The sequence below is a fragment of the Ictidomys tridecemlineatus genome, chromosome 8 (assembly GCF_052094955.1).
Source record: "Ictidomys tridecemlineatus isolate mIctTri1 chromosome 8, mIctTri1.hap1, whole genome shotgun sequence".
NCBI lineage: Eukaryota > Metazoa > Chordata > Mammalia > Rodentia > Sciuridae > Ictidomys > Ictidomys tridecemlineatus.
In genome coordinates, this window is record NC_135484.1 from 87205405 (window position 1) to 87232259 (window position 26855).

The window sequence follows — 26855 nt, forward strand, 5'->3', positions numbered from 1 at the left end:
TCCATACCAAAGCAATGTTTCCACTTTCATTATTGTCTCAGTTTGCGTGTACATTAACCTGCTCGGTGGATGTGATTAACTATCATTTTTCCAGTTTTGATAAATTTCTAGCAAAAGTTCCCTAAACATTCCTATGGGAAATAATATTTTAATTTTCTCATAAAGATCTATACCACTTACCACTTAGAGGCCTGGATCTCATAATCTAGTCATTAGATGCCAGGGGAAAGCAAGCTTAACTATTAACTCTACCACAGAAATCTATCTATAAGGATGGTTGGAAGAACAATCATGAACTAGGGAGTGTAGGGAAAATGGAATGTTAAGTTTTGTAATGGAAATCTATGCCTTCCATTGAGGCTGTTGGAAAATTTGTAAGGGGATGATTTTTTTCTCTTAGGAGTGACTATAAAGAGAAAGAAGCAGTTACCCTTAAATTGCCTCTTTAAAAATGTTCACTATAAATGAGAAGAGGAAATTCGGGAAAGGACTTGCAAGAGTTAGCAGAGAAGTTGTGAAAAAACAATCCAGGAGAGCCAGCTATCTCTGAAACCAAACCAGAGCAGGAAGATTTTTCAACCTTTTGCAGAAACATGCAGAGGATGAAGGAACAGAGAAATCACTGGTTTTGAGCAAGAGATTCCTAATAACGTGGGATTCCTGTCCAAAGGGTGGGGCGGCTATAGTCTTTACAGCCCGGTGACAGGAGAGGGCAGCAGAGAACTGCCAGGGTGGCCTGGGTGGAAGTCTATTTAATGAGAATGCAAGGGAAGAGCTGGCAGAAGAGCCAGAAAGCCTCCCAAAAGTGTTACTGAAGTGCACAGAGGTTAATTAAGTAGTTCAGGCCTTCAGAGGAAGTCAACTGTGTGAGTCTGTAGCCCTAGCATACCTTTCTTCAAATAAGCAGACCATCTAAACAGAGCTTTGGCATGAATGAGGAATGAATGGCTCCGGTCCTAAGAGAGACATCAGACTGTAGTGTTTTCTAGAGATTTTACCCATATTCAGTCTCTTTAAGGGCACAATACAATTAGTGATGTTCATAGTGGCAAACAAGGATCTGCTTCTCTATGAGTTGTTTGTGAATGTCACCAGGCTTTCACATGGGCTCCTCTGATCTTTCAGTATTGTTTCTGGGTGTCACACTTAACATTAATTTCTGCATGACTGTTGCTGGATTTCCATCTGATTTCGACATAATTTCATTAGCAAGCTGGATGATTTAAGTACTCCAAGAGGAATTTTTCCGTTGGTTTCTGCCAATACATTTGGCACACTTGTCCCGGAAATTTGGTATGCAATAGTACTGTCTAGATCAAGGTCCAGTCCAAGCAAGTGAGAAAAGGGAGGGAGGAACAGGTTAGTGTTTTGGTGCTAGGAAGGGATGGCTTAGTTCCTTTACATTTATATGAAGTGCTGCATGTATTAGCTAAGTAGATCAACTATTTCATCTGCCAGAGATGGATAGCTCTGGCTCAAACATTGATTGAAGCCAGAGGAGATTGAAAGCCCTATAGATAGGGATTAAAAGATTCATTGGATGCTCATGAGGTCTACTGACAGTGGTGCATTTGAACTAGTTGGTACTGACTACCGAGAGCTGATTATTAGTATCTCAATTATTTCACACTGATAATTTGAATAGGCCATAAAAGGAATAGTTATGCTATATAAACAGGGAAATCTCTATCCATACCTTTCTCCGAATGCTGGTGGTTTAACACCTGCCAGCACACCACTGACTGTGCAGCAAGCATAATCTTAGACCCCTATTTTGGAATGAACAGATGTAACAGAATTATTTCAATACTTTTTAATGTCTTTTCTCATTTATTTTTCATTAGAATCTCTAAAGCTTTTCAATATCATGAAGTATTAAAGTGAAAAAATTAGCATTTTCCTTCCTACCCTATGATTTTATAGTCATTGGATGATTTTTTCCTCCTGGATGTCTCCTTCTGATATCCAAATGGTCTGGGTCAAGTCTTAGAGCTAGCTGTGTGTCATAGAGGTAACATAAAACAAAGGCTTAACCAGTGGACAAGAAATCTAGTGCTGTCTTTGTTCTTGTTAACATAGGTTGGACAAATATGCTCCCCAACCTTAGTTACTTAGGGGTTTGGTCCATTTATTTCTACTCTAAAATTCTGATGCATCTAATTTTCTTTTAGAATGTTAAGTTTCTATATAATCCAGAGAGGGTATCAGGCATCATCTCTGAATAATTTGCTCCCAGCTTCCATTCATACTAACCCGTTTTTGTTCCGTAAAGCATATTGTATCATGATTTGTCCTCATTGAATGTTCTCTTTTATGGAATGTCCTGTTCTCCCTTCCGTCCATATTATCAAATTCTGCTGTTCTTTGTGATATTAGCTTTTATGAGGCAACTATGATAAAGCCTCTTGGCACTCAGTTGACTTTATTATCTCCTGTGCTTTTGCTGTGTCTTGGGGTCTTGGCAGCTATATCATCCTGGTGCACCTGGGGGCTGTGTAGAAAGGACCCTACAGTGCTTCTGTCTACTGTTCATTCTCTTGAATCCATGTGCTCCAGCTAGCTTGGCTTAGCTTTGGATTCTGCTATTGCTCAGTTTTCAATTCTTTGCCCATCACTCTCCTTGGGATTTGAGATATGAGAGGATCTCCTTGAATGTTACTTTCAGTTCTTTATTGTTCCTGATTCCTAAGAGGCATTTCTCTTACCCCATTTCTTCAATGCCTATAATATCAAGCTTGGCCTTGGAACTAGTTTCTCACCAGCCTTAGAGGGGAGTTCTGATAAGGCTTGGAAATCCCATAGGAAGGAGACTATTCTTTCATGTATGTGTCCTCAGTGCCTATGTCTAGAAATGCTCAGTGAGTATTTGTTGAGTAAATGAATGAATAAATGAGTGAATAGGGCACCGAGAACTCACCCCTGCCCAAGACCTGACTTAGGGGCTGTGACCTTAATCTTATCTTTGAATGTTGGTCATTGAGTTGAATTTTGCCTTTTAGAATAATAATTCCTAATATTTTTAAGCCTTCAAAGATTATTTGGAAAATAATGGATATTGTTACTAGCAAAATAAGGCATAGCACACAAAAATTTGTACAGAATTTTGATGCATTCTCTATTCTCTTGAAACCTCATCAAGAATGCCTGGTTAAATACACAGTTGGGAAGCACTGAAGGTTTTTAAGGGGTTAAGTCTGGAATGGTGCTTTGAGAAGGGTGTAGAAATGAGCTATGCTAGGAACTCTGAAGAACTAGAAGATCCTGGTGTAAGGTGATGTGGGGCTGGACTAGAGTGTGATACAGTATTAAGGAAAGAAGGAGGCAGATAGAGGAGATATGGAGTAGAGTGGTTTGATTATCCATCATAAGAGGGAGCTAAATGATAAATACCTGTGCTCTTGAGTTAATGTTCCTGAAGATGCTAAAGTTGGATCTATTGATCCAATTGACACAAGAACCATCTCCTAGATTTATTTATTTATTTACTTTTGGCACTGTGGATTGAACCCGGGGTGTTTAACCACCGAGATACATCTCCAACATATATATATTTTGAGGCTGGCTTTGAACTTGCAATCCTCCTGCCTCAGTCTCCCAAGCCTCTGGGATTGCAGGTGTGTGCCACTGTGCCTGGCTCATCTCCTAGTTTTAAGAGCAATGCTATCACACAAAAATAAATGAGTATTTCTCAATTGATGGATTGATTTAATGGAACAAGAAACTCTCATGCTTGTATATCCCCTTACCTGGTAATTTTGGTTTTGTGTAAAGGAGCAGAAACAGAAGGGAAGGATATCTTATATCTTATCAAAATCTATCCCTCTCTCCATCCATCTCTTCCTTACTTTCTATCTCCTTAATATAAAGCAGAGAATGAACTTTTATCTTATTATGTCTTTCCAACCAATTTTTTTCAGATTCTATATATCTTTTCCTTCTGTTTGATGCTCAGTTCAAACAAATTACTTTCCTGTAAAATTCCTGTGAATAACACTGTTGGCTTCTATCGAATTCAGGTTGGTATGCTGTCTCATACTTCATCAATTCCCAGTCTGAATTTGTGATGCTGCCAGTGTGCATGGAGCATGAATAACTCTGCCTTGAATTGCATTAAAAGCATGTAAGATTTAGAAGATATCAGGCTTACCATAAATTAAGGATAGGTATTACGTGTAGTCTGTGGGGATAAAGCTGAATAAATTCAAGTGTGCAAGAGATGATTAATTCAAGCTCAGTCACTTGGAAATTTCTTTGATTACAACTCTATCAGAAGGTAGGCAAAAATGGTCCATTTTTTACTTATTAGATTTTCTGCAACTTTTAATCATTTCTCCCTTCTAATTTATTTCTTATCTCAGTTTATTTTCTTTCGCTTTTGTCTTTGAGAAAAAACTCCTTTGAAGACTTATCTCTTCACTTATGTCCTTAATTTCAGTTTTTCAATTCTTTTCATGAAAAAAGATCCATCTGTACCCTCCTCTCTTCTTTGCATTGCCAGTATCTTTCTGTACTGGCTCCTTCTCACCTGTCTACAGGCAAGCTCACAAGAATTCATTATTCTTTCATGCATTAATCATTTCCTCTTCTTTTCTTTCCTTCTCTGGTCAGAGATCGCTAGTGTTGCCTACTCTTTTGCCTCCTCTTTCTCATTCCCCAGTCTATCTTTGTATTAATCAAATGATGAAATAGATTATGCTATGATAGTGAATAAATACTGAGCTTAGTGGCTTAGCAGAACATAAACATATATCCTCCATGTTACAATCTGAGACAGTTGGCCTGGCAGCTTTCTACTCCTCTCCCCTTTCGGTGGCAACCCAGGGGCCCAGGCCATAACACTGCCATGCTCAACCCTGCCATGTTGGAATCAAACCCTTGGTTTTCAGCCAGATAGCCATGGGAGAGAGTGTACAAAGAAAAGACATACTTAACTGCTCAGTCCAGAAAGAACACCTCCCTTCCCCTCATATTTCCTTGATGAGAACTAGTTTTGTTACCTCACCTGATGGATGCTTGAGAGCTGGGAAATGTAAAGAAGCTCAGGGATATTTGATGAGCATTACCAGTCCTGGCCTCCATCTTGGAAACTATCCCACAACTTCAATATCATTTTTCTCTTCCCACGTCTTTGATGGAAAGAAAGAACAAACTATGACCTTGGCACACTCTATGTCCTTCAGGCTGCAGCTGGCCAGAGCTTTGGAAGGTGAGGATATGAGTACTAGATGGAATATAAGATCTGAAATGTAAAACTGGCCTGGTTTCTCATCAAAGTGATATAACTGAGATGTTGCTAAGGGACAGGAAAGGGATATTTATCAAAAAATATTTGAAAGTAGTGATTGGGAAAAATATAAAATCATTTCATTTTTGCAGTTTATTGGGTTCAATATTGTCCGAGATGGAAGCTTTGTTTAGAGAATAATATCATTAGATAAAAATTAAAGTGTGCAACATATTTGTAAAATTTAATCTACATGAAACAAAAACTAATAAAGTTATTCTTTTGTCTTTGAGTAAGTTTAAACAATGTCTTTACTTCTGTTTAGATAACATAAAAGGAAACTTAATCACATTTTAAATTAAATTTGAAGATAGAACTTCCAAAAATAATTGAGATTTGGAGAATGCCTTTCTGCTAATACTGTGAAACTCATAATTAGATTAATATGTTAATCCCTCTGGAGTATTGCAGTGAGGGTGAGTCATCCCTGATAAAAAGCACATCACAGCTAAACAAAGCAAATGCCCTTTAATGTATTCTCCATGACCTGAGTAGAGTTTTCAAATTCTTAGAAATTCTCATCTACACTTTCAACTTCAAGGGACTTGAGCGTGAATTATGATTCAAAGATAGAGTTTGATTAATAATGTATGCCCAAAGATAATTAAAAAGAACTCTTCCTTTATAGGAGAAATACTTTAGGTACGTAGACTATGCCTCAGATAATGTTCAGAGAGCTGGAACGTGCCTGAGATTTCATCTTTCTTGGGTCAAGCCACTGCTCTCGGGAATCTGCTTTGTTTGTAAAAGACTTCTGGAGATTTCAACATCCTCAGTTTAACCATTCTTCCTATCACAATTAAACCTGTAAGTATTAGTTATACTGAACATTTTTTATTCTATATTCTTTTTTTCTTTATTTTTAGCTGATACACAGAAACATAAAAATTGCATTTATTAATGGGGTACAATATAATACTTTGATATATGTATGCACTGCTTAAATCAGGCTAAACATTATCTATATACTCAAACATTTATCATTTTCTTATGGTGAAAACTTTCAAATATGCTAACTTTTTGAAATTTAGTGCATGATTGTTCTTCATAGTCACCTTGCCAGGCAATAATACACCAGAACTTCTTGGTCCTATCTCAGTGTAACTTAGTATTCATTGATCAAACTTTCTGCTTCCCTTTGCTGCCCCACTTTCTCCAGGTTCTAGTAATCACCATTCTATTATCAATTTCTATGAGATCAACATTTTTAGATTCCATATGAGTGATATCATGTAGTACTTTCTTTACTTGGCTTACTTCATTTAATATAATGATTTCTAGTTCTATTCATATTGCCATCAAAGACAGGATTGTGTTCCTTTTTTATGGTTAGCTGTATTCCATGTGTATATGTACAACATATTCTTTATCCATTCATTCATTGTTGTACACATAAGTTGCTTCCTTTTCTTGGTTATTGTGAATAGTGCTTCAATGAACATGAGAGTTTAGATGTCTCTGACATACAAATTTAATTTCCTTTGGATATATACCCAGTAGGGAACTGCTCCATCATAAGATAATTAAATTTTTAATTTTTTCAAAGAACCTCCATATAGTTTCCCATAATGGCTGTTTTGATTTACATTCCCACCAACAGAGTGCAAGGGTTTCATTTTCTCCACATCCTCAACAACACTTATTATCTTCAGTCTTTTTGGTGACAGCCATTCCTACTGTGGTAAGGAGATATTTCATTGAAGTTCTGACAATGAGTGATGTTGAATATTTTAAAAAATGTACCTGTTGACTATTTGTATGTCCTTTGGAAAATGTTTATTTATATCTATTGCTCATTTTAAAATCTGGTTATTTGTTTTTTTTTGTTGTTGTTGTTGTTGAGTTTCTAAAGTTCCTTATATATTCTGGACATTGGTTCCTTATCAGATGTCTAGTTTGCAAATATTTGGTGCTGTTATCAGCCTGTCTCTTTACTCTGATTGTTTCTTTGTTGTGCAGAAGATTTTCAGCTTGACATAATCCCATTTGTCAATTTTTGTTTTTGTTTTCTGCTTTTAGGGCCTTATCCAAAAAATATTCCTTGTCTATTCCAATGTCCCAAAGCATTTCCCCTATGTTTTCTTCTAGGAATTTCATAATTCCATGTCTTATATTTAAATATTCCATTTTGAGGGTTTTTTCCTTGAGAATGAAACAGGGATGTAGCTTCATTCTTCTGTATATGAAGATTCAATTTTCCCAGCACCATTTGTTATAAAGACTGACCTTTCTCCAATGCATGTCCTTGCACCTTTGTTGAAAATCAGTTAGCACAAAAAATGGTGCTGTGAATGGATAATTATAAATGTAATGCACTCCACTATTGTCATGTATACAAGAAATAAAAAATAAAGTGAAAAAAATAAGAATAAAAAATTTCTAAAATTAAAAAAAAAGAAAATCAGTTAACTATAGAAATGTGGGTTTACTTCTAGGCTCTTTATTCTGTTCATTGACTCATGTCTAAATTTATGCCAATCCCATGCTGTTTAGATTTCTACAGGTTTGTAGTATGTTTTGAAGTCAGGTAGTGTAATGCTTCTCACTTTGTTCTTTTTGCCCAAGATAGCTCTGGCTATTTGGGTCTTTTGTGGTTCCATACGAATATTAGAATTTTTTTTCCAGTTCTCTGAAGCATGTCATTGGTTTTGATAGGGATTGCCTTGAATCTATAGATTGCTTATGAAAATACTCATAATTTTTACAGCACTGATTCTTCCAATCCACAAATATAGGATGTCTTTCCACTTTATTTTGTGTGTTCTCTTCAATTTCTATTATCAATGTTTTACAATTTCCATTGTAGAGCTCTTTTGCTTCTTTGATTAAATTTATGCCTATGTAATTTAGTTTTTGTAGCTATTGTAAATGGGATTGCTTTTTTGACTTTTCTATTTCTGATAAGTCAGTATTAGTATATGTCAATGCTACTGATTTTTGTATATAATTTTTTTTTATCCTGCAACCTTACTGAATTTCTTGGTTAGTCATAATTGTTCTTTTGGTGAAGATTTTGATGTTGTCTATACATAAGATCATGTCATCTGCAAACAGTGATGATTTTTTAATTTAAATTTTTAAATTTTTTTTAGTTGTAGATGGACACAGTACCTTTATTTTATTTGTTTTTATTTTTATGTGGTGTCATGGATCGAACCCAGTGCCTCACACATGCTAGGCAAGCGCTCTGCCACTGAGCCACAATCTCTGCTCAAGCAGTGGCAATTTGATTTCTCTAATTTGGATGTGCTTCACTTCTTTCTCTTGCCTGTTTTCTCTGGCTAGAAATTCCAGAACTATATTGAGTAAAAGTAGTGAATATGGGCATTCTCTCTTTTCCAGATTTTAGAGTTTTCAGGATAATGTGAAATGTTGGTTTATTACAGGTGGTGGCCTTTATTATGTTGAAGTTTGTTTCTTCTTTACCTCATTGATTTAGTATTTTTAATCATGAAAAGATGTTGAATTTTATCACATGCCTTTTCTGTGTCTATTGAGACAACCGTATGGTTTTTGTCCTTCACTCTGTTGATGTGATGTGACACAATATTGATTTCTGTATATTGAACCATCCTTTCATCCCTGGAACGAATCCCATTTGATCACAATGAACATTGGATTGATTTGGCTGAAGATTTTTGCATCTGCATTCATCAAGCATATTGGTGTAGAATTTTCTTTTTTGTATTATGTCCTTATCTGGGTTTGACATCAAGGTCTTACGGGCCTTGTAAAGTGTGTTGGGAGAATTCCTTCCTCTTCTTTTAAAAAAAATCTCTTAAAATAATAGGTATTAATTTTTCTTTAAATGGTTGTAGAATTCAGCAGTGAAGCTATCTGGTTCTACACTTTTCTGTAACAGGAGGCTTTTCCTTACTGATTCAATGTTATTTGATAACAATATGTTCATGTTTCCTTTTTTCATCATGATCCAGTCTTTATAAAATGTATATGTTTAGGAATTTGTCCATTTCTTCTATGTTATCAAATTTGTTTGTATAGAGTTGATCATAATAATTTCTAATGATCCTTTGCTTTTCTCGGATGTCAGGTATAAAGTCTCTTTTTTAAAATTTCTGATTATATTTATTTGACTATTCTCTTTTTTTCTTTTCTTAAAATGTTTAATTTGTTCTTTTTAGTTATACATGACAGTAGAATGTATTTTTGTGGTTGTACATGATGAGGAATTACACTGGTCATGTGTTCATATATGAACACAGGAAAGTTATGTCTGATTCATTCTACCGTCTTTCTTATTCTCTCTTTTGTTTTCTTAATTAGTATACTAAGGCTTTCCTATTTTGTTTATCTTTTCAAAAAAGCATCTCTTCATTGATCTTTTGTGCTTTTTTAAAAAAGTCTGTCCCATTTATTTCTGCTCTAAAATGTATTTCTTTCCTTCTAACAATTTTGAATTTTGTTTGTTATTGTTTTTCTATTTCCTTGAGATGCAACAATAGGTTGTTGATTTGACATCTTTCTATGTTTTTGATGTGGGCATTGATTCTATAAACTTCCCTTTTCATAATGCTTTTGCTATATCCCACAGGGTTTGGTATTTTCAAATATTTTCATTTGTTTCAAGAAATTGTTAAATTTCCTCTTGGTTTATTTTTTAATCCATTGTTTGTATTCAAAGTAGGTGTTTAATTTCCATGTATTTGAATAGTGTCCAAGGTTTTTTTCTTGTCATTCATGTCTTAGTTTGATTGCATCATAATTAGAAATACTGAGTATGATTTAAAATTTTAAATTTGTTGAGGCTTATTTTGTAGCTTATAATATGATGTATCCTGGAGAATGTTGAATCTCTGTCTGGATGATCTGTCCATTGAGGAATGTAGGATGTTAAAGTCCCTGACTATTTTTTATTGAAACTATAGCTTCTTTTCAGTTTATTAATATTTGCTTTAAATATCTGGGTTCTCTGATATTGGGTGAATATATTTAGAGTTATTATTTCCTCTTGTTGCATTGACCCCTTTATCATTGTACAATGACGTTTCTTGTCTCTTTTTACTGCTTTTGGTTTAAAATTTAATTTATCTGATATAAATATGATAGGAATATGGCTATTTCTACTTTTGTTTGGATTCCATTTGTGTAGAATACCTTATTCCATCTCTTCACTTTTAGTTTATGTGTGTTCCTAGAGATGATGTAAAATTCTTATAAACAATCTGTGGGTAGATCTTGTTTTCTAATCTCTTCAGTCACTCTGTCTTTTTTTTTTTTTAACATGTACTGGGGATTGAACTTAGGGGCTCTCTGCCACTGAGCTATGTCCTGGTCCATTTTATTTTTTTAATTTTGAGACAGGTTTTTTTACTGAAATTGTGATCCTCCTGCCTCACACTCCCAAGTAGCTGGGCTTATGGGCATACATTACTGCACCTGACTACTCTATGTCTTTTATTTGGAGAATTTAATCCTTTTACTTTGAAGGCAATTATTGACAGGTAAGGTTTTACTACAGCCATTATGTAGCTTGTTCTCTATACTAAGGCTTTTCCTATAATGTATTGTTTTCTACATAATGTACTCCCTCCCTCCCTCCCTCCCTCCCTTTCTTTCTTTCTGCCTTTCTTTCTTCCTTCCTTCCTTTCTTCCTTTCCTTTTCCTTTTCCCTTTTCTTTTCTTTTCTTTCTCCCTGTCCTATAGTTTTCCTTTGTGGTTAAATGATCTATTCTAGTAGTGCATTTCAATTCATTGATCATTATTTTTGGTTTGTCTATTATAGATTTTTGCTTTCTGGTTATCACAAGGCTTACAAAAGACATCTTTTTATTAGAACAAGTTATTTTGAAACAGTGGCAACTTACCACAATTATAAAGAACAGAAACAAACCAATAAGGAAAAGGACAAGGAAAAATAAACAAACAAACAAAAATCCTATAATTGTGCTCCATTCCTTCCTACATTTTGAATTTTTGAAGACACATTTTACATCTTTCTATGTTGCCTATCTCTTAACATATTACTGTAGATATTATTATTTTTAAAAAAATTAGCCTTATACTAAAGACTAATTGTTTTATGTACCATACTTAACCATATTAGTACATTCTGAATTGGTCTTTATAATTACTCTTATCAATGTGTTTTATACCTGTCCCCGTTTTCTTCTCACTCATTAACATCCTTTATTTTAGTTTGAAGAAAGCAATTAGCATTTCTTGTGGGACAGGTCTGATAAAAAGATAGTCTCTCAGTTTTTGTTTTTTTTGGGGGGGGAATGTCTTTATCTCTTTTAGAGCGTAGCTTTACTGGATACAGTATTCTCCATTTATAGTTTTTTTCCCCCCTTCAGTACTGTGAGAAGTCTTGTGCTACTTTCCTTACAGTCTGCTGTCAGGGGGACTGGAATAAATCTCTGTGTTGTGTGTATGTGTGTATGTGCATGTGCACACCCGTGCACATGTATGTTTTTTCTCTTACAGATTGAGAATCTTCTTTTTCACCTTTGTGAGCTTGATTATAAAATGTCTTGAGATAGACTTGGTTGAGTTGAAAATGGCTGATAACCTTTGAACTTCATATAGCTGGTATTTGTATCCTTCTTTAAGCTGGGAAACTTTTCTTATTTCTTAGAATACAAACTTTCTACCCCCGTGGCATTCTCATTTCCTTCTTGAATCCCCAAAACATGAATATTTGTTCTTCTAATACTGTCCTGAAATTCATTTAATTCTTCTTTATTCCTCTTTATTCTTTTTCTTTTTTCTTCTCCAACTGTCCATTTCAAATAGTCTGTCTGAGCTCATAATTCTTTCTTTTATTTGATCTTTCCTGCATGCTCTCTATTACATTTTTAATTTTTCTGAATATATTTTTCAGCTCAAGGATTTTTGTACTCTAACAAAATAACAAATATCTCTTTGTTATTTTGTTAGAGTATTAAAATTTTTTTTTCAGTTTTCTTCAAGCCAATTGAGTTTTCGTAAAACTTAAATCTAAAATGCTTTAAATTCTCTAAAAGTTTTTGAACACTGATGGCTATCTGGTATGTTTCTGGCATCTTATTAGGTGAAATCACAATTTCCTTAAAGCACTTGATGTGTGTTGACATGTTGACATGTGCATTGACATATGAGGTATTCATTTCATTTCATTTTTTCTAAACTGACTTTGTTTTGTATCTGCCTTTCCAGAGATTCTAGAAATACTGCTTATTTTCTCTGAGCCTGTAGATGCTTCCACTTTTTAGCATGTAAATGGTGCCTGGGTCCATTTTGATGGGAGTCCTCTGCTTGGAGTTTTGTCACTTTTCAATACTAGAAGGAAATCCAAGCCCAAGTTTATCCCTAGTACACTATTGGTGTGTTGTTTAGAAGGAACCTAGAATGAGTAGTCCCACAAGCCTCTTCTACAGTTATCAGCCTATGGTCAGTACTGAGGGATTTTGCCCAGCACCGGCAGAGTTACTATGAATGGATCAGCCCCAGGCTACTGTCATCCCTGTAGCCACAAATGCTGCCAAGTTGTGGCACCATGGGCCTCTGGTCTGCCAAGACTCACACAACACTGCAGTAGGACCAGTTCTATGGGCTGCTTGTTGCTGAGGTAAACTCATGGTTCAAGATCATTGCACTCAGCAAGAGATGGTGCTAAACAGAATAGAAGTCTGATAGATTGAGGCTGCCTGTCTTCCTCTGGCTCTGGAGCTATTCCAGAACATCTGTCCACAGAAAGGTCTGGAGAGGGGTCTGTTAGAAGAATTTGTCCAGTATTAGTTTTACCAGTCCAGAACTAAGTTCCAGGGAAAAGTCTTATACTATCATATTCTGTCCTCAAGAAACAGGGTCTTGCACTATGCTATGCTGCCTGAGGTTGAGGTAGTGTTGATGAAGTCAATCCCTTGGCCACCTAGACTAATGCTGATCTGGGTTATGCCTGAGTCTCATAGCTAATAGTACCAGCATAGTCTCAGGGGTACATTGAGGCTTATGCTGCAGCTGTTGGTGATGTAGGACAGAACACAAATACCATTGGGGGTCAGGCCTCATGCTGGGGAAGTTGTAGAATCTCATTTGTGAACACTGGCCTGGTGATAGCTTTGCTGCCTGATAGGTTGTGGTGGAGACAGTCTCTTTGCTGTTAAGGCTGATACTAAGCTGGGGTGCATCTGATTGTCATAGCTAAAGCATCCTGCACAGGTTTTGGAGGAGGGCAGGTGTGTCTTTGGCCCATTCCAGGCTGGAAATATACAGGCTAAAAAAATCAAGTTTGTCTGGCCAGCATACAGATCTGTACCCGATGCCAGGTATATTAGAGGCTCCATCTGTGAGCCCTGCCCTGCAAAAGAGCCTTCAGTTTCTATTGTGTGCTTGGTTTCACTATGGTGGGCCTGACACAGGCTCTGAGACAAAACTCTGTGCTAGTTTTCTTGACCTGCTCCTCATCAGGTGGAATCTTGCTTCTTGCTCTGCTGCCTGAGGTTGTCAGAGGGATGATGGAGGTTGTCAGCCACCTGGCCTAAAGCAGTTCTCATGACTAGTTTTGCAGGTATTGCCTTGGTGGTAGAGATTGTGGGGCTTGGGCCAGAACTGGGTTTTGCTATGATAGACTTGATACAGAGTTTTAAGTCTAAGAGCTGAATTAATTCTCTCTCCCTCCCTCAAGCAGGCAGTGTTTGTATCTGTGCTGGTTTATGCTGCATGAGACAGGGAAGTCTTTATTTCCTGGTTTCTTAAATACGTCTTATCATTTTGTTTTACTAAAAGCAGGCTCTATGGGCTCTCCATGGATTTCCTTAGCTCTTGAGAAGGTAGTTTGGTATATGAATAGCTATTCAACTAGGTATATTTGCAGGGAGATGATTTCTGAAGAATCTTACTTAGACATCATTTGCTCCACCCTCCTGTATTTCTTAAAGTCAAGTCTATTACATGCTCATAATTATTCTTACTCACTTGTATAAATAATTTATACTTGAATTATTTAACATCTATTTTCCCTCTGTCAGACAGATTTTATTTGTTATGTAATAGCAAATTTTGGGGATCTAAAATTAATGGGGGGATTGGTAAGATCTTTAAATTTAGTTTTAAAATTATAAGAATGATACAGGGACATCTATAGCACCATCTAATTTTATAGAGCTTAAGGAACTCTGAAAGTTTGTTTGGTTAATGGCAGACCTGGGACTCAACTGAATTTTAGCATAGTATTTTTGTGTCTTATGTTGACGTTTGTCCCATCATATACACCTCTTTATGTACATAGAGGGGATGGAGTGGTTGATTTAAAGTCTAAGCAAGTTTGTGATATCAATAACTAAAAGATATGTTGGACAATTTGCATTGATGACAAAATAATATCCAAATTACATTTCTATTTACATAGGACTTTGATTAATACTCTCTTACTAAATGAAAGGTCCAAGAAAATATTAATTATGTTTTAAATTGTATCTTGATAATACGTTTATTAATGTCTTTCATTGATTGTTCATTCAACCTGTAGTTGATCCAGTTGTGAAGTGTAAGAGTAACTAAATTTTAACTCCAAATTAATTGTGGACCTTTCAAATTTATTTATTTTTATTTTTAATTATAATATATTTCATTCTCTGAAAATTAAATAAACCAACAATTACAGAGCAAAAAACTAAAATTCTTCCTTAATAATTATACTAGTTTATTCTGACTGCCATAACAAAATACCCTAAGTTCTATGGCTTAAACAACAGAAATGTATATTTTGCACAGTTCTGGATGATAGAAGTTAGATATTGGGGGGCAGAAATGGATGGGTTTGGTGAAGGCTCTCTTTCTCCCTTGCAGATCAAATGCTCCCTTCTTGCTATATTCTTTCATGGTGGGGAGAGAGAGCAAGCAAGATCTCTGCTATTTTCTTTTCTTATAAGAACATGAATCCCATGATGAGGTCTTCACCATCATAAACTCACCTAAACCAACTTATCTTCTAATTGCCTATCTCCAAGTATCACCATGTTGTTTATAAGCTACCCAGTTTATGCTATTTTTGTGAATAAGGAAATATGATTCAGAAGGGCAGAATCCAAGAGCCCAGAGGATGGAGCCAAGAAATCTAATGGAGTTTTTCTGTCTGAAGAATTTTAAAATTGCTCAAGGTCAGTGACTCCTTTTATTTTTTGAACCAGAATGTCTGTAAATGTTATCCTATGCCTATCAAACCCTCATATGCTTAGAGCAGATAACTTGTTATTTTAGTTTCACACATCTAAACATGGAGACAAAATATACTCTAAGAAGGATTGTACTAAAAGTTTTATCTATATCTGATTTAGATTAATAAGGTGATTAGATTTGGGACTTCAGAGATAATGAAATTTAGATGCAATTTTGAACTTAATGTTGTAAGGAGATGAAACCTTTGGGGATTATTATGGTTTGGGTCTTAAATGTCCCCCATTTAAGCTCATGTGTTGAAGGATTGTTCCCCAGTGTGCAATGTTCAGATATAGGGCCTTTGAGAGGTAATTGGATCATGAGGCCTCTGATCTCATGAATGGATTAATACATTTGTGGATTCAAAGCTTACTGGGTTATGGAGAGGTGGTGGAAACTTTAGAAGGTGGAGCCTAGTTGGAAGAAGTAGATCATTGGGGGTGTACACTTGAAAGGGTATATTTTGTCTTCAATTCTTCTTGTTCTCTTTCTCTTTTTGCTTTTTGGGCATCGTGAGGTGAATAGCTTTTCTCTAACATTATGGACTCACATGATAAACCCCAAAGCAAGCAGAAGTGACCATTGATAGAAACTTCTGAAATTATGAGCCAAAAAGAAACATTTCCTCCTTTTAAGTTGTTCATCTCAGTATTTTTGTCACAGCAACAAAATGCTGAGTAACCCAAGGGAAGACATAAATGTATTTTGTACAGACAGACCACAACTTAACAATGGTTTGATTTATTATTTTTTGAGCTTTTATATTTGTGTTTGTTCTTCATTTAAGGTTTAAAACACTACTGTAATTGAATATTAAAACAAAAACAATAGCAAGTCATGAGATATTTATGATTATAGTCCTTCCTTCATTCATTACTGCATATAAAATGCTTGCAGCAAGTGTTATTCACTGACCTGCATTAAGAAGTTTGATGCTGAACACTGCCTCTAGGATGACATTCATCAACCTCATATGCTTCTCCATTATAATGGCACTGTCTGTCCTTATTTGGTCAAAGTCCACTAGTTATACCTGATCCATTTCTTCAATCTCTTCTACTTCCTTCCTCTCAGGTAGAAATTTTTTCATCAAAGAAAGTTTATCAGGAGAAAGAAAGCATTTTTTTTCCAGGAAAGTTTACCTCCAACCTGATAATTAGGTGACCCTTTTCATGTGATCTATGACAAATTAGCCTGCCTTCATTTGGCACACATTGTATATCCCCCTGCTTGACAATCTGACCTGGATGAGGGGTAATAACTGTGGTTTGGTTATCAAGAGTGAATACGGGCCTTTGAAAGCCACATAATGCTTCAATCAGCTGTATGTCCGTATACATGTTTTTACATTTCATGGAATAAATCTAAGACAACGATAATATCTCCTGGCTCCAGTCCTAGCTCTTGGTCCTTTCACCATGGAATGTTATCTTCTGTCTATTTTCATGCCTTTATCAACATGAAATTCTAGAATTTTCTTGTCTCTACTATCTTCCTTCCTTTGCAGCTTTTCACCTATCTTTAGGACTGATCCCTTTCCCATGGCCCTGTTGCTCCATGAACACAGACTGAATTTGCTGAACCATTCCAGGTCCTATCTGATGAATTCTTACTTGCTTGCATTCCAGCCATTAGGACAGCACTCTACTGATCCTTTCTTACCATGTCAACCTTCACATTCATCACAAATCACATTCTTTTCCAGTTTTCTTGTTGCACCATTATATAAATCTTCAAAGGTTACTAAGAGCTGATATACAACATGTTTATCTCTCTTTTCTCTCTGCATCCTTCCTCCTCCTCCAAAAAACAGCAAAGATGTCCATGGGGGGCCCAAGCCACTACCTGCCCCACCTCTTAATTGCATGTTCTCCTCCTTTGTCGTATAATTCCCTTTTCTTGACATCAGAGAGAACTCCATAAGCTTGAGAAAGCTGTTTAAACTCTTCTCTTTCATTTGGATTCTTACCAGGGTGGTACTTCAAAGCCTGTTTTCTATAAGCTTTTTTTTCAGTTTTTGCTGAGTGGTGTTGGGTTTGACCCTCCCAAACATAAGAGTAACTGGTTTCTTTCACCATTTTCAATAGCTGGTGAGTGGGCTAGGGCTGGTGTGGGGAAATAGGAAAGAGTGCATAACTATGTGTAGCTCAGGTAGCCAATGTTCCTGCACTTCTCATGGAGTTTCTGGAAAGTTCCACCTCAACTTTACAATTTTTTTTGACTTTACAATAATGCAAAAAGAGATATACATTCAACAGAACCTGTACTTTGAATTTTGATTTTTTTTCCTGGGCTACAGATATGCAGTATAATACTCTCATTGATACTAGCAGGAGCCATGGGGGGTTAGCCATGCTACACACAAGGGTAAATAACTGACACTTTACTTCACAGTGCCTTGTGTTGCTGAGCTATGTAATATTTGGTGTGTTAGGTATATTAAATGAATTTTTAAATTATGACATTTTCAACTTGCAATAGGTTTTAGTATGGTGATCATATAGAAAATTTTCTTTTCTTAATTTTGTTTTATTTATTTTTTTGGTAGTGGAGATTGAAAACAGGGTTGCTTAACCACTGAACTACATCCCAGCCCTTTTTATTTTTATTTTGATATAAGTTCCCATTGAGTTTTTTATAGCCTTGCAAAGTTGGTGGGGTTGGCCTCAAACTTGTGATCCACCTATCTCAACCTCCAGAGTTGCTGGTATTATAGGCATGTGCCATTGTGTCTGACTAGAAAATTTTCTTGCAGTAGAATTATACACAAGTCACCTTCTCTAAACTGGAAGCTTGATAGCAGTAACAGATATCAACATGTAAATCATATTAAGATAGGCTACGATACTTAAATAAGAGCCTTCTGAATTCTGAAAGATTGTGCAGGAATATATTTAAGGACACTGTCATTTCCATCTGTGTAATTTAAATTGTATTGCCAATATGTTATTTAAACTGCTTGTACTAGAAAATTAATCAAAGAATCTTGTGGGTGTTGGCCCACAAGTACAGAAATGTGATGAGACACTATATTTATTTTAGCCCTTAAATCAAGGTTACAAGGCTCTTTTAAGAATGATACTGAGTTTAGTGTGTTAATACTCCCCCCAACCCCGACCCACCACCTGCTTTTTTATAAAGCAAGCTTGCTTTATAAATGGGATCCTTTCTAAATTTCTACCACAGGGGGAAATAAAAGTAGTTTAGAATTTAAAACAAGCCAATATTTAGAGGTTTCACACAACATATTTAACCGGGAAGCCAAATCTTAAATTTAAAAACTTTAAAATCCAATTATCAAGACATTGGCCTTAGACCACAGTCAAGTTTCTTTTCTCTTCATTTTGTTTGTGGTGGTGAAATAAAGCTTGTGGTAGGAAGCTTTCTGGTTGATTTCTTAGCATGTTTCCCCCTTTAAGTCTGTGCATATGTGTGTCCTAGAATGGGCTTAGGACTTCATAAACTGGGGCAATTTTATTTGGAACTCAAGGAGCCGGGAGACCCCAGTTACCATCAGGATTATATATGTTAGCATTAAAAAGTGTTCAAATGTTACTATCAAAACTTTTATCATCAGATACTAGCATTAGTTGAAAGTTCAGCTCAATGGAAACATTATCCCTTGCAAAAGGAATAACACAGATTTAATCTCTGCACTCTTGACAAGTTTCAGACACTATAATCCAATTTGTGAGGGCTTTTGAAAATCATACCCAGTTCATCTTCCTGCTGTCTCTAAATCTAATTCCAACTCTCATATCATTTCTTTTCTTCTCCTCCTCCTTCTTTTTTCTCTTTCTCCTTTTTTACTCCTTCTCCTTCTTCTGAATGCCCTACTCTTAACTCTCTCTGAACTTGAAAATAACACACAGCCAGATTTATCGTCTATGCTATAGGTGGTCTGTTAATTACAGTTCACTGTTCCTTAAAGGGAAGCTGCTGGTTGGATAGCCATGGGGGAGCCTAATTATATTTCACCATGTCTTTGATATCTCATTGGAAATTTAATACAAAATATTCCAGGAAGTTTGTACTTTGGACACTGGTTTGTTTTCTCTTTGGGATCTGTGAGCAGACATCTGGGAGCAAGGGGCTTACTCCTTGTTTGCTTTTAGCAACTGTACAGTGAAAGCAGTTTTAAATATAAAGGAGGTTCTGAGTTTTAAATTTTTCACTGAAAGAAAAGCTTTTTACTTTTTGCTCTGACCTACTTAGACTTTACCAAGCAGACATTGCTGGAAAAACAAGAACTTTCCTTGTCTCCTGTTGAGATGCCAGAAAAATGATGAGAAGAGCACACCAGGTCCATTTATAAAGTCAAACCCTTTTAAGCCACAACCAACATCATTCAATCCACTTTTCAGACTTTAGGAATTTTTGTAAATTTACAGAAACTTTTTTCTACATGTAAAACATTTCTCCAAACTCTTAGATTCTAGATTTTTATCATTTAGTTTGCTTTCTCTTTCCCCATCCCCCATTTATGTATAAATGTTTATATATTAAATATGTACATGGGACTTAACTAGTTTATTTGAATATCATATTAAGAAATCTTTTGAAATGTCTAAAATAAAATTCTGGCTACAAATATCTTTTTTTTGGAGTTGGATATGCCATTGATATACTCTGAATATCTTGAAATAATTGGAAATTAGATTTCCTTCAGTGATAATTTGTTCTACCTAACTTTTCTGTATTATCAGGTATTAAAAATAAGGAATGACTAATGCCGTACTAAGATAAGCTAAATACATATTTGGAAAGGTTTTTGTTTTTTGCAATTGAGGGAAAAATTGGCGGACTGACTATGTTTGGGTGAATACTGTGTATTTTATGAATTCTGATGAAATCTGTTTAAAGTCTTGAATTTTGCTGATGAAAAAATTTGATTTGACTCAATATTATTGGTTCATCTGGTATAAACTGTGACAATTCTACCTTGTTTCCCCCAAAATTTCCTGTAAGTTACACAAATTTCTCATGTTAAAATATTGCTTTATAATAATTTTTTAAAAAATATTTTTTAGTTTTTATACTTGGAAACAATGTTTTTATTTTATTTATTTATTTTTATGTGATGCTGAGGATTGAATCCAGCACCTCCCACGTGCTAGGTGAGTGTTCTACCACTGAGCCATAACCCCAACCCCCTCACCACCCACCTACCCCCCACCCTGCTCTAATAAAAATTTAATAACATTTAACATGCATGGAATGCTTTCATGTGATGGCCATGTGCTAAGCAGCTTAACATTATTTTATTTAATATTAGTACCTCATGTAATAGCTTTAGTAGATAAAGTTAGTTCTGGGAGGTTAGGTGATTCGACCTCATGGCTAGAAGATTGTGCAAATAGAATATGACAAAAACAATTGCTATAACATTAACACTTTTTAAATTAACACTTTTCGAAGGTTTGGTACTTCAGTCACTAGCCACATTCAAGTGTTCAATAGCCATTTGTGGCCAGTAGCTACCAGACTGAACAACAGATTACAGGGCATTCCAATCACCACAAAAAGTTCTTTTCTTTCTCTTTCTCCTCCCCGCCCCCCTCTCAACCACAGAAAGTTCTATTGACTAACACTGCTCCAAAGATTTTATACTAATATTTCCCAATGAAATTTTAGTGAAATATGTTAATTCCATGAAGAAATTTGGGAAACACATTTTATTGGCAACACATAGCCTAATCATTGTTTGGATTAGATTTGTTTTGCTGATGGCTCTCTCATTAATTTTATTTTTATTCTTTTTATTTATTTAAATTCTGAGGGAGGGAAAATTTTTATCTTATCCCTAAATTCTGAGGATTTTCCTTGTTTTGGATCTGTGACTCCCTTTTCATGGGTTACATAATTCCTAATAATTGACATTTGGTTATGTTAAGTGGTTAAAATATTTTCAAGGAGACAAGAAGTAGAAGAGAATTAAAAATTCAATCTAAAAATTGGAATTCTTCCAATAAATAAATTTACAGATTTCTCTGCTAAGGAGAATAATGCTGCTTAAATGAACCATTTTCCCTCATTGCAGTCTCACTATTGTCTAGCGATTGAAAAATAACCTTGTCTTTTTGAAATAGTATATGTTGATCTATTTTAATGTTGTTTCAAGAGAAAGATAAACAAGAAAGAATATTCTTCCTTTGAATATCTCTCTATTTATATATATATATATATATATATATATATCTAAGTTGGAATCATCATTCTTCATTTCTTAACTTTAAAATATTAAATAAAAGAAAAAAATATGCAGCTTATTGCCAAAATGCTGACATTCTGGGTACCTGTTGGATTTATTCCAATTTATGAAGGTGCTCTGAATGATAAATTCAGAATTGATTGGATGCATTTCAGATGGAGACTTGTTTCTATGGTAACATATTGGGCTTACAGACTAAAAGACTATTCTAAACAGCATAAACTAAAATTGCATATGCACAGGATGAGTCTTCTCCTTCCCTATAAAACTCATTTAAGAAAACAAAAAAGCCAGAACAAGCCAAACTCAATCCCAGTTGTCTATAATGATTACCCATACAGGTTGTTCTACCCAGCCCTGGAAATTATCAGTTTCGCAGCCACTATGTGCTCTCTACAAGGAGAGGGATTCTTATCAGGTCAGTGCTGGAGTCCCAGGTAAGAAAGTTGCTACTGGTAAGTTACCTGTGACAGCACCTTTCCAGAGGGTGTGAACTACAAGCATAAGTCAGGGGTAAATCAATGATCTGAGGATGGAAAGGGGTAGTTCAGGAACCACGGCAAAAAAAAAAAAAAAAAAAAAAAAGACTGAAGAGAAGAATTAGACTTGATATGGAGAAGACACTGGCAGCAAAGAAAAAAAAAAAAAGAATGGGGCAATTCGGAACTGTGATGGTGAATGTGGGGTTTCTGAGGAAGATAGTGCTGTATTATCCTAAGCCTCGTTTGGAGAAAAGAACCATGAGCTATATATCTTACTGTGGAATTTCACTGCCAAGTCAATACTGGGAAACAATTTTCCATGGGTCTTACATTTTCACACATCTTATGAGAAGGGGTATTGACTATCTTTGTTCAGATTATCTTTTCAAGCATGTCTTATAGTGAAGCTTTAGAAGATAGTGTCTTTGTATGAAACAAAGTCAAATTTGCTTATTCTATAGTACAATAAATATATCTCCCTCCACAGCAAAGTCTGAAAGGTTTACCACCCATTATAAAACATTTGGGTTTCCTAAACTCTTCTGCAACATGCCCCATTACCTATGGAGGTACCATTTGACCTTCCTCATAGGAATCCTTCCTCTGTAGGAATTGAGCTCAGACTATAGGTAATTATACTCTGGTTTACTATGAATAAAAACAAAAGCAAAAAAAAACTTTCCTTTTGTCTCTAACCCAGGAATCTTATGTCTCCTACCAGCATCCTATGAAGCAATGGTTGCCTATCATGTTAGATTGCAGTTAAGGTAAAATCTCAGATCCCTTCACAGTTCTCAATTGTCAGTATGGTTTGAAAATGTCCTCATTGGTCTCACCTCAAGCGATGAAATACTTTAAAAAATAATATCACCTACAGCACCAACAAAACCTGGGCTTCCATTTCTCCAAGCTCACCTGATTGTAGGGGAATTAAGGTAGATAGAGCCCTTGACCCTTTAACTAGCATTCTGGTATCTCTGGCTGTCCTATTTCCCAGTATTTCTAGTTTAAAAGGTATAAGCTATAAATAGTAATTATACATATATGTTGATTTTTACTGGATTTTTATACTTAATAATAGTGCCTATTTTTAATCTTCTTCATTTTGTCAATTTGTTTAATTGGCATAATTTTTATCATCTGTGGACTATATTCTTTCATATGGATACTGATAACTATTTTGAACTGGGCTTGATTTTTTCCACTCTTGCTTAGATCTGGCTGCTGTGGCTTGACTGGGTGTGACAAACTCATCCTAGGAAAATCTTATGACAAACAAGTATTCAACATGTGGAGAAGATACTTACGTGGGGAACAAGAAAGATTAGAAAGATTAGAATTTTAAGTCAAGACTCTTTAAGTATATAGCAGCAAAGAAACATTCCAAAATTACTGTTTTGTTCCTTTGTGGAGGAACAAAATGGATCTGACTCAGTTTGCTACTAGCAGATTCAAGGTGTTTTAGGATATTTCAGCCTGATTTTAACTTATTTTCCATTGGTGAGATTTTCATAACATCAATCCATGATTCTTTCAATTTATTTCTATTCTAGTTTCCTATTCCATGCCATTATAGCTTCTATGTTTCTAAAATAAATGATGCTTATAAAAGTTTCTACAAAATGGAAACTATGAAAAGCACCTTCTTCACTCAGTTTGAGAGTTATTTCTGTTTTCTTCACTCTCAAGTTCATGTGTAACAATGTGACCTTTAAAACACACACAAATTAGTAGTTTTAATTTGAAATTCATTCACACTACAGAAAAATGGGAATTCTAATGGTATGGGCAATTAACTTGTCAATTTGTGTCCAATCTCGTCTTGCTAATGTATAATGATTAGTGTAAACAAAGAAATAGCCTAGGTAAATAGGAAATGGGACTTATAATTTATAATTGCACCAGTGTACTGGCTTATACTTTGTATTTAAAGGTACAAATTTAGCTTTTAATCTATTAAACTGAATTTATTCAAAAGCAGTATTTTTAAAATATTGTTTTAGTTGTAGGTGGACATAATATCTTTATTTATTTATTTTTATGTGGTGCTGAGTATAGAACTCAGTGCCTCACACATGTGTGAGGCAAGTACTCCACCAATGAGCTACAGCTCCAGACCCCAAAACCATATTTTATTATTCATTTTAGAGTTTTTTTCTGTTTATAAGGCTTAACTATTCTAAATATCCATCTGTTATTTATGAGTTCTAAGAATAATGAAGCTTACATGCTATTTTTTCCATCAGAGGATGAAATAGAACATAGCCAAAGAAGGATCACATCTGCATATTTATTGGACAAATTAAAAATAAAGAACAATCACTAAAATTTTCAGGAGCTTATCAGTATTGCAATTGAAAAATTAATTAAGCTTTTCTTCCAGGTTATTCTTTTCATTTTTTCTTCTTATAGTGCAGATGATATATGGATTTAAAAAAATCTGACAACACTCTCAGATTGTGCTAAATCCATAAAGCATTTAATCTAAAGTAAAATAAACAACCCCCTGCCAATTGTTTCATATTCTTAAACAGCTGGTTGAAGAGTTCCTAGTCTCAACTGTTCAAGCCTACAAACAGGAGTTTAAGATGCTCTGAGGGTCCATTTAATTTACACATAAACTTCACAGAAAGTCATTATTGCTACCAGGAAAAACTGTACATTTTTAGAGAATATCTAATCTAGAAGGACTAAATTACATGCATTATGCTCTGTCACAAGCAGCTGTAAACACAGCCAACATCCATTTCTGACAGTATTAACGCTTCAGTGGTTTCTCATTTCCACACTGACATCAAGACCACATAGGTTTTCTTCATTAAAAGACTTACAGAAAGCTCTGAAATGTGCTATGCCCAGATCTCCTTTGGGGAAAAGATACTATAGATAGGAAACCAAAGATATCTTAAAGATATTTAAATTTTTTCCCCTGATTTCAGCCGTGTTGGGTAGAACTACAGCATTAGAAACTTTGGATATAATTAAGAACCTGATAATTTTAGAGCTGGTTGTTGAATCAGTCACTTGTAAATCTATAGTCTGACAACACCTAAGAGTATTAAATTTTTAAAAAAAGAACTTAAAAGTGAAGAGGGGGTGAAGTAAGAGCACACATTAAAAAATTAAAGGTCTGTATGCAGCATTTACCTCTCTGCTCTTCTGCTGAGAGATACACATGCAGATACTGCTATTAGCTGTCACATATTGTCCAGACTAACTCACATTAATACTGATAAATGCCAGTTCCCTTTCTCCATGAGTAGAGACTAGAAGGAAATCTTCTTTGGTTTGTACTTTTCTAAGGATCCAATGAAAAGCAGCATTTCATAGAACTGGCATGTAGTAAGACATTGGGAGCATATAAGAATGTCAAGTAAAAAGCAGCAGGCATTAATTTCTTTAGTAACATTTTAAAAATTATATTGGTCTAAAAATATCCGCTGATTTAACTGAGATTTAAATATGTGCTGAGAACAAATCTGCATAGGTATGACTTAAATCATAAATCAATTTGTGGCACTTTTCAGATAGTTCCTAAATTGCAGTTTTAGCTTGCAGGATAAATTAAAATACAAAATTTAAAGAACAAATCATTTATATTGGATATTGTTACTTGCTGGGAGGAGAAAGAATTAGGAACAAAATATTTCATACATATGAAAATTCTTTTTACCTAAGGTGGTATTATTTGAGTATTTGACAGGATGTTATAAAGATTCTTGTGAATTTGACCTTGGGCAATTTGTAATCCATCAATTAACAGCTGGTTATCTTATTTCTGCCCTACGTTTGATTGGATTCATATAGACTCTGGAATTTTGTTATATTACAACTTCTATGTTTTATTTTTGTTTTTTCTTCAGTTTATAATAAAATCTCCTCTATGTAGATTTTCTTAACATTTATTATGGTTGTTGGACTTCAGAATGCAAGATGTAGAGAATGAAAAACAGCTTTAATTTTTTTAATGTGTGCTCTTACTTCACCCCCTCTGTGTGCACTTTTTGGAGTTAGACAGAACTAGACCAGTCTCTATTAGAGACTCAGTTTCTTATTTTTTTTTTAATTTTTAATTTTTTTTATTGGTTGTTCACAACATTACAAAGCTCTTGACATATCATATTTCATACATTAGATTGAAGTGGGTTATGAACTCCCAATTTTACCCCAAATGCAGATTGCAGAATCACGTCGGTTATACATCCACAATTTTACATAATGCCCAATTAGTAATTGTTGTATTCTGCTACCTTTCCTATCCCCTACTATCCCCCCTCCCCTCCCCTCCCCTCCCTTCTTCTCTCTCTACCCCATCTACTGTAATTCATTACTCTCCTTGTTTATTTTCCCATTCCCCTCACAACCTCTTATATGTAATTTTGCAGTAGTGACCTTACACAATGTTGTGAGAATTTCAGATAGCACATTGAAAACTCAGTGGCAGCTCTTACATGGTGGCTGGTGATATTAATCTGGTCTTCTTTGTCATTCATCATTTATCAATATCAGGGAAGAATAGTTGGTATGAAGATTGCACATAATAATCCAAAGTCTACACCAGACTGGATGCTGATTCTGGTTGTTTTTAGAGTAACCAACCATTTCTATTTGCCTGGGATAGGGATGAGGAGGTAACTCCCAGGATATAAACTTTCAATAACAAAACTAGGAACATAATAGGAAATTTTGGATGAGTTGGTCACTGTATATATTATTGAGG

General features: G+C 35.1%; 1 protein-coding gene and 1 pseudogene across 6 annotated transcripts in view; one reads left to right on the forward strand and one right to left on the reverse strand.

The window, feature by feature from the left end:
* The first annotated feature begins 5917 nt into the window (after window positions 1-5917).
* Window positions 5918-26855, forward strand: part of Col9a1 (collagen type IX alpha 1 chain) — a 120266-nt gene continuing 99328 nt past the window's right edge. The window contains exons 1-5 of one of the 6 annotated variants that reach the window (XM_078019803.1): window positions 5918-6091; window positions 15074-15384; window positions 20531-20559; window positions 21995-22071; window positions 22836-22902. In XM_078019803.1, the coding sequence (XP_077875929.1) occupies window positions 22038-22071; window positions 22836-22902 (101 nt within the window). In that variant the 5' untranslated portion in view covers window positions 5918-6091; window positions 15074-15384; window positions 20531-20559; window positions 21995-22037. Of the gene's footprint in view, window positions 6092-15073; window positions 15385-20020; window positions 20560-21994; window positions 22072-22622; window positions 22765-22835; window positions 22903-26855 lie in introns of those variants that run through there. The other 5 variants (XM_078019805.1, XM_078019807.1, XM_078019804.1 and 2 more) reach the window with 5 other exon arrangements.
* On the reverse strand, window positions 16246-17778 carry LOC101976658 (dnaJ homolog subfamily A member 1 pseudogene; annotated as a pseudogene).